The sequence below is a fragment of the Triticum aestivum genome, chromosome 6B, assembly GCF_018294505.1.
Source record: "Triticum aestivum cultivar Chinese Spring chromosome 6B, IWGSC CS RefSeq v2.1, whole genome shotgun sequence".
NCBI classification, from domain to species: domain Eukaryota; kingdom Viridiplantae; phylum Streptophyta; class Magnoliopsida; order Poales; family Poaceae; genus Triticum; species Triticum aestivum.
Genome location: NC_057810.1, coordinates 20,048,567 through 20,064,162, shown reverse-complemented (window position 1 = coordinate 20,064,162; position 15,596 = coordinate 20,048,567). Strand labels below are relative to the sequence as shown.

The following is a 15,596-nucleotide window of genomic DNA, read 5'->3' as shown; positions in this document are numbered from 1 at the left end:
CAACTAAAGTATACCACGGCATAGCAGAGCACTAATCATGGACACATGGATGATCTTGTCTTCGAGGTACCATCTTACCCCTTTCTAGGATGCATCCACGACCTCCCACGGTGGTAGTGGCGGATAGGGATGAGGAAGATGAAAAGGACATGCAGCTCAGGCCATGCCACCACTGGGGAGGTCACAACGGTGCTACCCCGTCCATGCTTCAGGTTGCTTTCCCTGCCATGTCCCGCTCCTCCTCCCTGTCCTTCTTGGGGTTCAGTTCACGTTAGCATCCATGTGCATGATTTTTGGTAGTTTTGTCATACTTTTGGTGGCCTATCGGCTGCAGACTGAACCTTATATTTAGTCCAATCTGATTTGACGACTTTCGAGCATTCGAAGGCATGGTATGGAGTTACAGGAAAAGTTGCTCAAGATTTTGAAAAGTAGTACATGACCAACGTGGATGCAAGTTTAAAGTGTCAAGATAGCAATATATAAGGTACTGTTGCAAGTTTTCTCTTTTTAAATATTTTTTTGTCAAACTTGTTAATCTAGAAAGGACTCGTATTATTCTCTCCTATAACATTGCTCTATCAATTATCAAAATTGAATGTGATTTAGAAGACGATTCTTACTTTTAGTGTATGATGCTAATTTAGAGTCCCGTCTTCGAGGTGCTACCGTCTTGCGGTGCCGTTGTTTGCGTGTCTCCACCATCCCTTACCCTTGCGTCTCCTTCAACTGGAAAGATGTCCCCTTCACTCTTTTGTCAATTAAGTTCAAATTTCTGGTGTTCTCATTTAAATGCCCATGGGTCTGACAAACAATGGGAGGAAAGTGACTGAATAATCAATAGAATCATCCGCACAAAGTACTAATGAAAAATTCTTGATGCTTAATTAGCCTGCTAAAGCTGAAGAAAAGAAAAAAAAATGTTGTTCGAAGTGAGAGGTTTGATGGCTTGCTTGTGTATAAAAACGTGTGGCTGCATATGACTGTTGCCTTTGCTGTGTGCTTGCAGCTGTTGTTGGTGTGTCATGTGCTCGTACCATGATAGGTTTCCTGCTTCGCATTATCCAGAAATTCTTTACCTACCCATTATGTGTTGTGTTGCATCAAATTTCATGCTTGGAATCTTAATACTAGGACCCCGATATAATGAACTGACGTTCGGTATTGGGAGGTGCTATCCCGAACGATTTCGTTCGGACCCCAGCCAGGTGGGATCGAACAAATACCTTGCTCGGAGTCGTTCGCGCTACCGCGCTTTCCGCCCGAACGGCCAGCCGACTGGGCTCTGTAGGCCTGCGTCTTCCGAGCTGGGCCTCCTGGTAAACCTGCAAAAACACGTTCGGTGAGAGAAGGAGCCAGATCGAACAAAAAGCCACAAAAAATGGATATATAGGATATAACAAAAAAGATTTGTACAGAAATAACCATTGGCATGTATAAAATAATTTTGAGCAATGACATGTCAATGGATTAAAATTCTTAACTTGGCCGGCATATTTGGCCTGGTAACCATAGTCCCGCGTGGGGGCACGGTCCCTGGATCCGTAGATGGATCTGGCATTCCCAGCCTTTTCGTTCAGGTCCTCACGTAGATCGTGTTTCTGGCCCTAAGCCGCGGCCTCTCTTCCTTTAAGGGGAGGGGGTGCGGGCTTGTGTACGCCATTGCTAGCCACTCTGTCCCGTCGACGAGGTGGTCGTTACGGCTTGTTGGCGGTATTGTTCTTCGGCGGTATAGGCGCAATAGCCTCGTCATTGAATTCGAGCAGCAGTTTACGCTTGGGATAGCCCTTTGTTTGGAGATTACAACCATATTTTTCCTCAACGCCTAGCACTTCGTTCCATCTATCATTGAGCGTAGGCGATAAGCCTCCGATGGAGGCGCTCTTGTTCTAAGGGTTGTTCTGGGACGACGAATTCGTCGTCGCCCAGGCTGACCTCCTCTTCAGAGACAGGTTTATAATTGCTATCTTCCGCATCATTGTGGTCAGACAACGGCCTTGGACTGTGCTCGCGGTCCTCTCGCTTGTCCTGCTCCATCGCCGGATCTGAGGGGTCTTCGGCTTGGTCCGGGTTATCACCGTCGTCATTGACAATGTTGCTATCTTTCCCTTGCCTGATCGAGATCGGCGCTTCTGACGCCGACGCGTGGGAGGTTCATCGACGGGCTTATCATTATCACCGTCAGCCTCCTTCTCTTTAAGTGTGTCCACCATATATACATCGTATGAGGAGGTAGCCATCCACCGCCCGGTTATGGGTGGGTTTTGGTCTAGATTTTCTCCGGCTTTGAGGTCTATCCTTTCGAAGTCTTCGGAGGCATAGTCAAGTAGATCGGTTAAATCTTCGACAGTGGCGATGAAGTGGGTGGTGGGTGGGAAGCGGAATTTTTCGTCATCAGCTTCCAATTCAAGCCGGACATAGTTCGGCTGAGAGTCCCCTGACAAGGAGAGGGATTTTAATGTGTTTAACACATCGCCTAGAGGAGAGTGCCGGAAGATGTCCGCCGAGCTGAACTCAACGATCGGCGCCCTTGCGTATAACGCGGGGGTGTTCGAAAAGCAGTTGATCACTCTTGACCCAACGTCTTGATCCATTAAGGAGGTGTCAATGCGGCGAACTAGGCAAGCGGACTATAGGGCTTTAACACTTTCACTTAGCCATAGGAGTTTGACGGTGGGTCTACGATATAGCCCCTGGTATGTATGCGGTTATCCGAATACGGTGTGTTTACATACGTGACCGGAAGAACGATCCTTCGTGAATGCGGAAGGAATCGCGAAGATTCCGCTGAGTCATCGAGTGGTTGACCAGCTCTCGCTGCATCATGACAGTCAGTTTTTGGCTTTCTTTACTGAGGTGCTCATCCGGATGAACCAGGACACAATCGCAGTAGTTCTCCCTTTACTACCCTAGCCGATAGAGCGGAACGTAAGGTAGTATGCATAGGAGTCAGGCAACCCAACTATTGACCAAAGACATGATTCGGAGCTGATGCATATAAGGCCAAACTCGTGACGCCGAGCACTCCCTATAGGTGTTTGGACTTTTCAACATATACCGGGCTGAATACAACCCCTGGCAATGGACCCTGGTATCAAGGCACGTGTGGCAATCTGACATGGGGAGAGAACGCAGGTGGTGAGAGAATAAAACTCCAAATATAATGTGAACCAAGTTGCTCCTATAATATCCCTTTCTAGTACGGCAAGCCGTGTACTTACAGATAATGCCGATAGCTTCCTTGGACATGGTACATGCGAGAAAAGTATAAAACAAAAAGAGATAAAAGGTTTACACAGGGTCTTAATCTAAAAAGAAACCTTAGCGCGGGGCCCTGCTGCACGTCTGCGCTGTTTTCTCCTTTGTGATGTGTCCTTGAAGGGGGGGGAGGGTGATGGCCAGCTATAAAAAGAAAAAACCTGTAAAAAGGAATCCCGTGTGGCCGTAAACAGAGCTAGTTCGTTTAATGAACCTTGAAAGATAATTTCTAGAGTCCGAATAGGGTCGAGCCAAACTATGGACTATTTGTATGCAGTGTGCCCCCAGCACCGCCCAAGGAATTTTAAGGGTATACTTGTGTACACGAGGCACACATGCTATCACCTTATAGGGCAGTCGATGGGGGCGTAACTGCTAATCGAGCTCGGGTTTATCTAAATTGCCGCACTGAGGTGTGCGCCGGACACGTTTAGCTGTGTCCGCAGTCTTAACGACCGATGAGCTATTCCACTTGAATAGGACGTTTTGGACTTCGGCTGCTAGGGCCGCAGTGTCCTCCTCCATGCGAAGACAACGCTCCATATTTCCATTGACCGTGATGACGCCACGCGGTCCAGGCATTTTGAGCTTTAAATAAGCATCATGCGGGACTGCATTGAAGCGGGCGAAGGCTGTTCTTCCGAGTAGTGCATGATAGCCACTTCGGAACGGAGCTATGTCAAAGATTAGCTCTTCGCTTTGAAAGTTATCGGGAGAGCCGTATACAACCGTTAAAGAGCCCGTGCAGCGGGCTTCTACGTCCGGTATAACTCCTTTAAAGGTCCTGCTTCTTGGCTTGATTCTTGATGGGTCTATCCCCATCTTGCGGACAGTGTCCTGATATATCAAATTGAGATTGTTGTCACCGTCCATAAGGACTCGAGCGAGGTGGTATCCGTCGATTATTGGATCGAGCACTAGGGCAGCCGAACCCTCGTGATGAATACTAGTCGGATGATCCCTGCGATCAAAGGTGATCGGATTGGCCGACCATGGGTTGAATTTGGGGGCAACGGGCTCAACGGCATAGACATCTCGGAGTGCGCGTTTGCGCTCCCTCCTTGGGATATGAGTGACAGATCATGTTCACTGATTTGATCTCCAGTGGAAATTTCTTTTGTCCCCCCGTGTTCGGCTGGCAAGATTCATCCTCGTGTTTGCTCTCAGGTCCCTTCCCCTTGTGTTCGGCGGTGAGTTTGCCAGCCTGCTTGAAGACCCAACAACTGCGGTTGGTATGGTTTGGGGGTTTAGCAGGGGTGCCATGGATCTCACAGGGCCTATCTCAAATTTTGCCCAGGCTGGATGGACCATCCTTATTGCCTTTAAATGGCTTCTTCCATTGACCGGGTCTGGGGCCACTGAATCCGGCGTTTACGGTTGTATCATTTGGGCTTCCTTCATTGTTTCGACATTTGTTTTTGTTGCGTCGTGGCTTTCCATTGCCATCCCTGACTCCAGATGTGCCAGGATCGCTAGTGCTGCTACGGGCTAACCAGTTGTCCTCTCTCGCGCAAAAACGGGTCATGAGTGTACTTAGGGCTACCATTGTCCTTGGCTTTTCCTGGCCGAGGTGTCTATGCTAGCCATTCGTCCCGCACACTGTGCTTGAAGGCTGCTAAGGCATCGGTGTCCGGACAATCTACGATTTGGTTCTTGTTAGTGAGAAACCGATTCCACAACTTACGGGCTGATTTCCCGGGGTTGTTGGATTATGTGACTTAGATCGTCAGCATCCGGGGCCGGACATAGGTTCCTTGAAAATAGGCCAGAAAAACGTCCTCAAGTTCTTCCCAACTTCCAATGGAGTTTTCTGGGAGGCTTTTCAGCCAGTGCCCCGGATATCCAAAGGGCACCTTACAAACGGGTGGAAATTATCCTCCACTTCAGCTGCACATAGCGGGCACCCGCCATCAACTTCCAGGCCCCGTTTACTTTTGTTTTGCCATGTAGGAAGGGAGTCAACAGCCACTCTCCACACGAAATTCCGGGTCATGGGGGGTACATCACAATCCCTTATGAACTTCCACCTTCTTCGACCATCAGGAGCCGAGCTTGAGCCTGTAGCAGTGTTACGGTAAGCTTGTTCAAAAGCAAAATCGTAGGCGCTTTTAACTGAGAATCGGCCATACTTTCCCGGACCCCACGCAATGACATCCTCCTCCTCCCTAGGAGATGCTCTAATTTTGTTTATTTCCATAACATCAGCCGGCAAAAAGTAGTTCTGTAGCACTTCCTGATTCCACGAGCCATTGATGTTCAGGAAGTCGGCCACAAAACGTATGCGGCAAGTCCCTTGAGTGGTAATAGGTTTGAAAGAGTGTGGTCTTGGGATCCAATTATCTCGCCAAACACGGATACTTCTTCCATTGCCCACTCTCCACAAAATGCCTTGTTTCAAGCGATCAAGACCGTGACTAATGGCCTGCCAAGATGATGATGCATTTCCACTAAAAACTGTATCAATGAGATTGCCTTCCAGGTAGTATCTAGCTTTCAGAATCTGAGCGCATAGGCTGTGCGGCCTGATGATAAGTCGCCAAGCCTATCGAGCAAGCAGCGCTTGGTTGAACAGCCGAAAGTCCCTAAAGCCAACACCCCCTTTACTCTTTGGTTGCATTAAGCTTTCCCAAGAGCGCCAGTGTACTTTCCTTTTTCCTTTAGTTGATCCCCAATAGAAACACCTAACCATCCTCGTGAGCTCATCACAAACCTAGTACGTTAGCTTAAACACCCCCATAATATAAGTAGGGAGTGCTTGTGCAACCGACTTTATTAGAACTTCTCTGCCTGGTTGTGCGAGGTGACCGTCACCCCACTGTATTAACCGCTTTGTTAAGCTCATTTGAAGATTTTGGAAGCGCCCTTTATACATCTGACCGTCGGGCGTTGGGAGCCCCAAATATTTCTTTTCAAAAACAGCACTGGAGACATTGAGCACACTCCGAACTTCCGCTTGCACATTTGCAGGACACGCCTTACCAAATAGGATGGAGCATTTATCATAATTCAAACTCTGTCTCGTGGCACTACCATATTGTTCTATAGCTTCTTTCACCTTCTCAGCTTGAACCTTGGAAGCCTCAAAAAATAGCATGGTGTCATCTACAAATAATAAGTGTGAGATGCCCGGGGCACGCCTGCACACTTTGACAGGAGTTATATCACCTGATGCTACCTTGTGTTTGAGGATAGCAGATAAACCGTCAGCCACAAAAAGAAACAAGAATGGTGACAGAGGGTCGCCTTGCCGAAGACCTCGCAACGGTGCAAATGAATCCAAGAGGGTCCCATTTAATCTGACAGAGTACCTCATAGATGTGACACACGACATTATCCATTCCACCCATCTATGAGCAAAACCCATCTTTTGCATCACCTACTTCAAGAACGACCAATCCACACGATCATAAGCCTTGGAAAGATCAAGTTTATAAGCACAAAAACTCTTTGTTGGATCCTTCTCCTGTTTTATATGATGAATGCACTCAAAAGCAACAAGGGCATTATCTGTAATCAATCTTATATGATGAATGCACTCAAAAGCAACAAGGGCATTATCTGTAATCAATCTACCAGGTATGAATGCGCTTTGCTCTAATGAGATGATATCATCCAGTAACGGTCTCATACGATTAACAAGACATTTAGAGATGACCTTGTAAATAACATTGCAGAGACTAATAGACCGATAATGGTTGAGACAGGTTGGGTTAGGAATCTTTGGTATAAGAACAATAGAGGTGGAGTTTACCCCTTCCGGTAAGATCCCGGTGCTTAAGAAATCCCTCACTGCCGCAACCACACCTTCCTTTAACGTACTCCAATTACGCTGATAGAATCGAGCTGGAAATCCGTCCGGTCCCGGGGTCTTCATCGGCCCTATTTGAAACAATGCATCTGAAATTTCCTTCTCCGTAGAAGGTGCACATAATCTCTCATTGTCCTCTGCTGTAACCTTTGCTTCAAATAAATCCAGCACACTCGCAGCATCCAAATCGTGTTCTGAAGTGAAAATGGCAGCAAAATACTCATTCGCCATGTTTGCCATCTCACTAAATTTTGTGTGGACATTACCAATGCTATCCGTGAGGCTGCGGATTTTATTCTTTCTCGCGCTCCAAACCGCTTTACTTTGGAAGAATTTTGTATTTCGGTCCCCTTCCTTAAGCCAAGAAATCCGTGATCTTTGCAACCAAAGCATCTCCTCCTGGTAAATAAGTTCATTCATTTTGTCCGTTATGTCACGTATTTCCTCCCGGTCAGCATTCATGCTCATGAGTTCCTCAAGCTATGACCGAGATTTAGCCAATTCTCTTGATACATTACCAAACTTCTTCCTATTCCAAGAACTCAAGGTCGTCATTGTTTTCTGGAGAGCATCCTGCAACTTCTCCAAATTATCAACGGAACCCACCGACTCCCAAGCTTCCTTGATCACATCCGGGAGGGCAGCGTCGCGTTCCCAGAAAACCTCATACCTACTGGTTTTTGGCCTTGAAACACCTACTTCCGTCTCCCCCTTCACGACCAAGGCTATGTGGTCCGAACACGGGGTCACCACATGAGTCACCAATGAAAACGGGTACAGATTCCGCCATGAATTAGTGGATGTTTCCCTGTCCAACCAGACTTGGACATTGTTAGAACCACTACGCTTATTATCATATGTAAATGGACTCACAGAGAATCCCAAGTCTACCCGTCCACATATTTCCAAAGTGTCCCTGAAGGCAACCATTTGACAAGTGTTCAAAACTCCACAAGGCCTCGTTGAAATCCCCTACAACCAACCACGGTTTGTTGCAGACACTTTTCAGATGTTTTAACTTTGTCCACATTGCATGTCTGTGTTCCACTCGAGGTTCCCCATAAACACATGTTAGCCTCCATTGTTCTGAACCTGCATTTAACCGAACTAGAGCGTCAATGTACCGCTCGTTCTTGTCCAAAATGTCGACTACACATGCCTGATGCCAATACAGAGCGAGCCCTCCACTTAGACCGCTACTGACCACTCCCTCAAAACCCTTCAGCCCAAGTCTGCTTCGAATCCTCCTCATCTTCTCGGCTTTCTGTCTAGTCTCACAAAGAAACACAAAAGTGGGGGAGTGCGACTGAGAGATCGTCGCGATTTCACAAACTATCTGGGTATTCCCCCGTCCCCGGCAGTTCCAACTTATGATATTCATTGGGACCGGCGGTCCTCCCTCTCGTAGGCCGCCTCAAGTGTCATCACCGTGTCCTGCGTATCCCTTTCTTCCCCTTGCTTCCTTCTCTTCACAATTGGGTCCTCCCCCGGAGTAGAAGAGGATGGTGCAGGTGGTCCACTGCCTGACGCCCCCCCCCCATTTTCCAGCATTAGCACTGAGTTTGAGACTTTGCCCTTTAGGTTCGGGAAAGCTTGCCCTCTGACATTAATAGAGCCATATGGGCTGATTAGCCTCTTCCTAAGATTTATCCCTTCTTCCCCGGTCTCAGTATACTGAGATGTGTGCATTCTTCCAGCCACCCCGGCCCCTCTGCCTCGACCTCCTCCTGCTTCGCTAGTACTACCACCCATCTCAATTATGCCTCCTCTATCTTCCTTCCTACCAACTCCATCTGAACCCCCAGTAGCCCTTCTCTTCCTGCTGCGGACGACCTTCCTCCTCCCCTGCCTCCTCTAGCACCACTCCCAACAAGTTCATTACTCCAGTGAAGCCAGTCCCCCCATTCACAAGTCTCCGTGCTATGTATGCCATCCCCACACTCCTCCACTACGTGTCCCATACAACCACAAAAGAAGCAAAAATCGGGCAGTTTCTCATAGCTAACTGGATACTTCTTCATCTCCTTTAGAGTGATCCGTACAAAACGAACCAGGGGATTGTTCACGTTAACATACACCCTCACCCTCAGATAATTCGAGGGGTTAATCTTCCCCTCATTAACCATAACCGTAAACGGTGGATCACCCACCTTCTTTGCTACCTTTTCAGCAAGTTCTTTCTTCCTGGTGAGGCCATCCGGCAATCCTTTTACTCTAGCCCAAAGTGGATACATGTTCAACGCATAATCAGCAACATTGGTGAATCCATCATACTCAACTAATACCACCGGGTCCCGGCAAAACTGCCATGGTCCTCCCTCCATCACACGCTTCCAATCACCCAAACAGTGACATTGGGCCAAGAAAAGGTTTGGCCCTTTGATGTTGAAAGTAACTCCTTGAGCACAAGACCACGCATTCCTCATAGAGTTCAGCAGCGCAACATGACTAAACTGCCGCATAGTATGAACCCTAAACAAGGCCAGCCATCTCACTTCATTGATCAACTCGTCCACTTCTCCTGATAAGTCTAGATCTTCTTCTTCCTCCCCGTGCAAGTTCATCCCGTCGAACAAGTCCTCGAGATCGGGATCTGGACCAAAGTGATCCCATCTACCTTCTTCCTCCTCCTCCCTGCCTGCAACATCCTCTTGTTCCACCGGGTTATACCCGAGGGCTTCCCCGATCGGCTGCGCCGACTGGCTATTCTGTCCTTCCTTCATCATATCCTCCCCTTCTCTGCGATCGCCCTCCCGCGCTTCCTTCACAAACCCCTCTTCCTCCTCCAGAGTGTTAGAAGGGAGAGAGAGGGATTGGTGGAATAGTTCATTTTATTGCTTGAGCCTCGTGGGCATATATATATAGGAGTACATGATCATCTTGAAGTACAAGGCAAGGTAGAATAATATCCTATGCTATCCTAGCTTTCCTGTACAATCACGTTACTCAACATCCCCCCGCAGTCACAACGGTAGCGATGCAGACGGTGAGACTGGAGAAGAATCCGAAGGGAAGCCGACGGACACCCCCCCCCCCCACAGTCGTAACGGTCGATGCATCGCGGAGTCGTGGCTGGAGTGGCAACCGACGAGGTTGCTCAAGCAGGCGGTAGCCCTTTGTGTCGTTTGTCGATGTAGCCGAGAGCGTGGGTGGTGGAGCCGTGGTCGAGGTAGCCGTGCGAAGAATGCCGTGGCCGATGTCGAGTCAGGGTGCCCGGTGTCGAGGAAGTTGCCGTGGAGCCGCGGGCGCAAGGGGGCGCCGAGTTAGCATGGGCGCAGTGGTGTCGAAGTAGTGGTGTGCCAGGACGGAGATGATGTTGACGACGCGTCGCGGCGGGTTTGCCAAGCCCGGGGACACATCGTAGACGAAGGCATGCACCGGTGTTGCCAGCACCGGGCATGCGTAGACGGACGAAGACAAAGTTGACGAAGCGCCGCACCAGGCTTGCCAGGCCCGGGGACACATCGTGGACGAAGGCCCGCGGCGGTGTTGCCAGCACCGGGCATGCGTAGACTAGGGACCTGCATGAGCTGTACGCCATGTCGAAGAAGTCAGAGGGCCAGCAGAGAAGAACTCGACGATGGTTGTGGCGTCCATCGGCGCGGGGCCAATGTCACCAACGGTGGTCGGAGTAGACGAAGTGGTCGGGGTAGATGACGGCGACGCTGGCGACGGGCTGGATGCTGGACGAAGACGAACGGGTGGACGGGCGGCGGCGGCAGCTACGGAGGTAGCCGCGGCGGCGGCCAATGAAGAGCGGCGGCGGCGGCCTGACGGCGGCGGCGGCGGCTAGGTTAGGAGTGCGGCAGCGGTGCTGAAGTAGGCGAAGAACCCTGACAGCATGACGAAGACCGGCGCGGACGGTGGTGTTCCCGCGCCAAGGAAGACGGCACGGCGCATACCACGGGAAGTCGACGCGCGGTGACGACGAAGTGGACCGCGGGCCGCGGCACTACGGCCCGAAGGGGCGACGCAGCGGCGGCGGGCAGGTTGGGGCGACGGCGGGAAAGACCTCGGGGCGGCGGCGGAGACCGCGGGCCGCGTCGCGACAACCCGAAGGGGCGGCGCGGCGGAGGAGCGCGGGTCGGTGCAACCGCGGGACGGCCTCGGGACGGCGGCGTGGACCGCGTGCCACGCTCGCTACGGCGGCACTGCGGCCCGACGGGGCGACGCAGCGGCAGCCCGATGCTCGATCGGTGGAGAGGCGCGCAGTACTCAGGACGATCTTCACAGGACCTGCAGAGGCGCGCGTCACCAACGGGCCAGGTTGGTCGCTCGGCGTAGATGAGGCGGATCGCGGCGGCAAGCGGGTGATCAAGCCGATCGCGCGCGAGGACGGGGACGCCGCTCGATGAAGGCGTGGTGGCGGCGGAGTCCTGGATGAGGCCGGCGACGGCAGGCGACAGGGCGGCTATGATTGGCCGCCGCATGGCGCGAGGCCGCCGGGTCGGGTGATGCAGGAGTCCCGGTCGGAGCAAGGCGGTGACGGCCGACGCAAGGCGACGGGCGGGCCGGCGCGCGGACGACGGCCTTGAGGGCTAACTGTCACGCGAGGCCGCCGGGTCGGTGAAGTAGCCGGCCGGTCGCGCCGATGTCGGAGTAGAGGCGTCAGGTGTCGACGGTGGCGGTGGGCGACGCAAACCGATCCAGTGAATCGGAAAACCAAAAAGTAAACGCCGATCAAAGCGACCGGCGAGAGTGAGAAAAACCCGGATCAAAGGATCGGGAAAAAGACTCTCTAGGGCAGCCGGCCAACACGGCCGGCGGACGAACCCTAGGTACGGACGGCGCGGCCCCCGGTGGCGGTCATGGAGGCCGACCGCCCCGGGGGCGGCGCGCAAGTGCGGAAGCGGCGGCGGCTAGGGTTTAGGATCGACTTGCGATAGATACCATGTTAGAAGGGAGAGAGAGGGATTGGTGGAATAGTTCATTGTATTGCTTGAGCCTCATGGGCATATATATAGGAGTACATGATCATCTTGAAGTACAAGGCAAGGTAGAATAATATCCTACGCTATCCTAGCTTTCCTATACAATCACGTTACTCAACACAGAGGGCGCGTCGACCCCATGCAGACCTAGCGAGACGCCAGGGCGAACCAAGGACACTAATCGCCGGCGAAATCCGGTCGGACCGTGGTTGGATCACGTGGAATTCGGCGGCGGCGCCGAAGGACAGGTTGGACCCTAGGCGAAACCCTATTTGCCCATATGCTTGCATGCTATTCATTTATAGGCATTTCAAACTTTGAAAGCATTCAAGGTCCAACATGATGGCAAGTCCCTTAACCTCTTCCGTTGTTGGATGGTCATCAAGGGGGGGGGGAGTTCAAGGCGCAATATGCGTGGGGGAAGGCAACTGTGGAGGAGGTAGGCGAGGGCGAAAAGCCACGGCCGTGGGGGAAGACCAACTCGAATAAGGAGAACAAGCGGGATGCCGCGTCGATCGCCTTGCTTGCAACCGTGGAGGGCATGATAGAAGGAGTCAAGGGAGGAGAAGCGCCGGCAAGACAAGGAAGGGCAAATGAACACCTTTGTGGATATCCAAAGGAGGAGGCTTGAGATGGAGGTGGAGAAGCAAGGCAGGATGATTGAGATGGAGGCGTAGAAGCAAGCCAAGATACCTGAGATCAAGGCCACCAATGCCAAGTCCAAGGCGAAAGAAGTGGCGCCCGCTAGCAATGATGACGGGGGTGAAGATCATGAAGGTGGACCTGAACACCGTGTTACCGAGGAAGAGGCCATGTTCGAGAAGATGTAGGACGATATGCTCAAGTTCGACGATTTGAGTGTTCTATGGCGGAGAGCGCCTTTCCTTTGTTTTATGTTGGCAAGTGTGCTGGCATGGCCACGGCCGAGATGGCGTGGTCAAATTCCCGCCCCTTTTGTGTGCTGGCGCATGTGCCGGCCGCTGACAAGTGCACCAGCATGAACTGCGTGGTGGTTATATTGTAGGCTGACATTGTATGCCGGCCGCTGGCATGGCGCGGGCATGAACTTTCGGCGACGGCATGAAGTAGGTCGTCGACCCAAAAGGAAACAGGGCAGACGCCGTGCGGACGGTCGGTCCAAACGGATAAAAAGCGAACAAAATCGCCGTCCGTTTGGGTCGGCGTGTTGGAGTTACTCTAAGAGTTTATTTTTTCTATTTTTTAATGAGGCCAACTAATACTAGCTTGCTTTGGAGAGAAAAAATCAATATAAACGCCCCGAACTACTTTTTGCGCGTATCCGTAAGATGCTCGGTGCTTTGGCTGCTTCACGCATGCCCCCAAAGCAAACGTGCCAGCTGACACCGTGCCATATGCCCGGCCCGCCAAGGCCTTTAACTAACGATTAAGCTGCCGGCGGCCATGTGGAAGCACGTATGCAAAACTTGGCGTAGGGTACAACAACCCACTACGCCATTGGGCGGGGCGCCGCGCGCCGACACAGCCCGCGTCGGTGTGCGTCGGTGCTCGCCCCACTGATGCCCACGTCCACCATGAGCTCGGGTCGGTCGCCACGGCCACACTCGGCGCTACCACTATATAAGCATCAGCTCCGAGGCCATGAAGCAAGCAACAGCTAGCTAGCCTACGAGTAGCACGACACGTACTCTAACGAACACTGTCATCTTACTTAGCGATCGAGGCGAGTCGATGAGGAGTCTGCTGGTGCTTTCTCTGGTGGTCGTGGCCGCGGCGTGCCTCGCGGCTCCGCGGGGCGCGCACGGGGCCGGCGAGTGCGGGAGGACGCCGGCGGACGAGATGGCGCTGAAGCTGGCGCCGTGCGCGTCGGCGGGGCAGGACCCCAACTCGGCGCCGTCAAGCGGGTGCTGCACAGCGGTGCGCACCATCGGCAAGCAGAGCCCCAAGTGCCTCTGCGCCGTCATGCTCTCCGACACCGCCAAGAGCGCCGGCATCAAGCCGGAGGCCGCCATATCCATCCCCAAGCGCTGCAACCTCGTCGACCGCCCTGTCGGCTACAAGTGCGGAGGTACGCAGGCAGAACGGGTCACCTGACAATGCCATGGCATGGCGTAATTATGTGTTGTTTCTCCCTGTCTGAAATTCTTACTCTTTTTGCAGCTTACACTCTGCCGTAAGCCCTGAGGCCACTTGACGCGCGGGTCATGAATGGATGCCGCTGAGTGTTGTTTATCAATCACAAGTAATGCTGTGGAACCTTCTGCTGTTTCAGAGGTGTACTGCCTCTGTGTTATGTTCTTGAGTATCGGTCCCTGTGTTTCTCGAGGGTGTTGCAGCTATCCCAGCTATGCCCCAGAATAATAAAAGAGTTATGTTCGTCAACAAATTGAATGAATATAATCAATACCAAGGTTGGTTATTACGAAATTTGAAAGAGGATAAAAAGGAGCGGGCAAAAGGATACACCTACAGACCAACCCCATATATGGCCAGTTTCTTTGGTGGGTTTTTTTTTTTGGCTTCTAGAATAAACTGCCCCTACCTAGTTTATTCTAGAAGGCTTCTAAAAAATAGTTTTGGTCGGGCTAATGGAATAATTTGGATAAGGAACACCTTATTCCAACTTATTCTAGAAGTCAGTAAAAGAAACCGACTCATAATGTACCATCCACTCTAAACATGAGATTCATGCAAGTACAAAAAAAAAACGTGAAGAGCTTTATGTGAGTGTTTCTGTAAATAATTACCGGTACTCATCTGATTAAGATCTTCACGTTCTCAGATTTTTACGCACGGCAAATCTGACATTTTTCATGGCAATTAATATTGGGGTGATGATTACAAATTTAGTTTCCAAGCATGGCAATTTTCTGACCAAAGAATGAACTGAGAGGGATTTGCCATGCTCCGCTACTAAACATTGTCATCTTCGGCGAACATAATTTGCCATGAAAAATATTCGATTGACCATGCCTATAATTTTGACGTTAGCTGGATATTCGAAGCCATTATTTATAGGTCAACATAGCTATAGTCACTCCATGGAAAAAAAATATGTAATGAGAACAAATGTTGTCATCCGCCAGCAAAAAAAGACACAATGTTGTCATCCTCCATCGCCGGTAGATCACCGGCATCCTCCTCCTCTCTGACTTCGTATGTGGGGTATGACGGGAGGACCCGATCTATTTGTGGGAGTCGTAATTTTTTACACTTGGGGCATTGCGTAGGTCTCTGTTCGACGGTGATGAGACGATGGTGTCGCTGTCGGTGTTCTATAAGGTCTCCTCGTCAGTCCCTCGTTCTGGTGATGGTTGCTCGTATCATTGAGGGCCATGTGTGAGATGGTATGTTCTCAGATCTGGTTCTTTGAGCCTAGCATTTTTTTCAGGTTTCTCTCGGTCATGATGTCATGTGGACAACGTGGCTGTATGCCTTGGTCCTTCGGCTCGAGTTCCGATTTATGAAGTTCGACAATCTTGGCGTTGTCAGAGAGCGTGTGAGGTTTGTGTTCCCCGACTCTATCTAGCCAGGACTAGAGCATTTTATAGGTCCTCTCTATCATTTCCTTCTCTATGGCGGCGAATTGTTATGTATATCGAGCACGCCAATTAAATTAC

General features: G+C 51.1%; 1 protein-coding gene across 1 annotated transcript; it reads left to right on the top strand.

The window, feature by feature from the left end:
- The first annotated feature begins 13,638 nt into the window (after positions 1-13,638).
- LOC123133180 (non-specific lipid-transfer protein 4) lies at positions 13,639-14,403 on the top strand. The gene is made up of 2 exons (XM_044552715.1): positions 13,639-14,044; positions 14,137-14,403. Exons 1-2 carry the CDS (start codon positions 13,708-13,710, stop codon positions 14,151-14,153), a joined length of 354 nt encoding a protein of 117 aa, XP_044408650.1. The 5' UTR covers positions 13,639-13,707; the 3' UTR covers positions 14,154-14,403.
- The last annotated feature ends 1,193 nt before the right edge of the window (positions 14,404-15,596 follow it).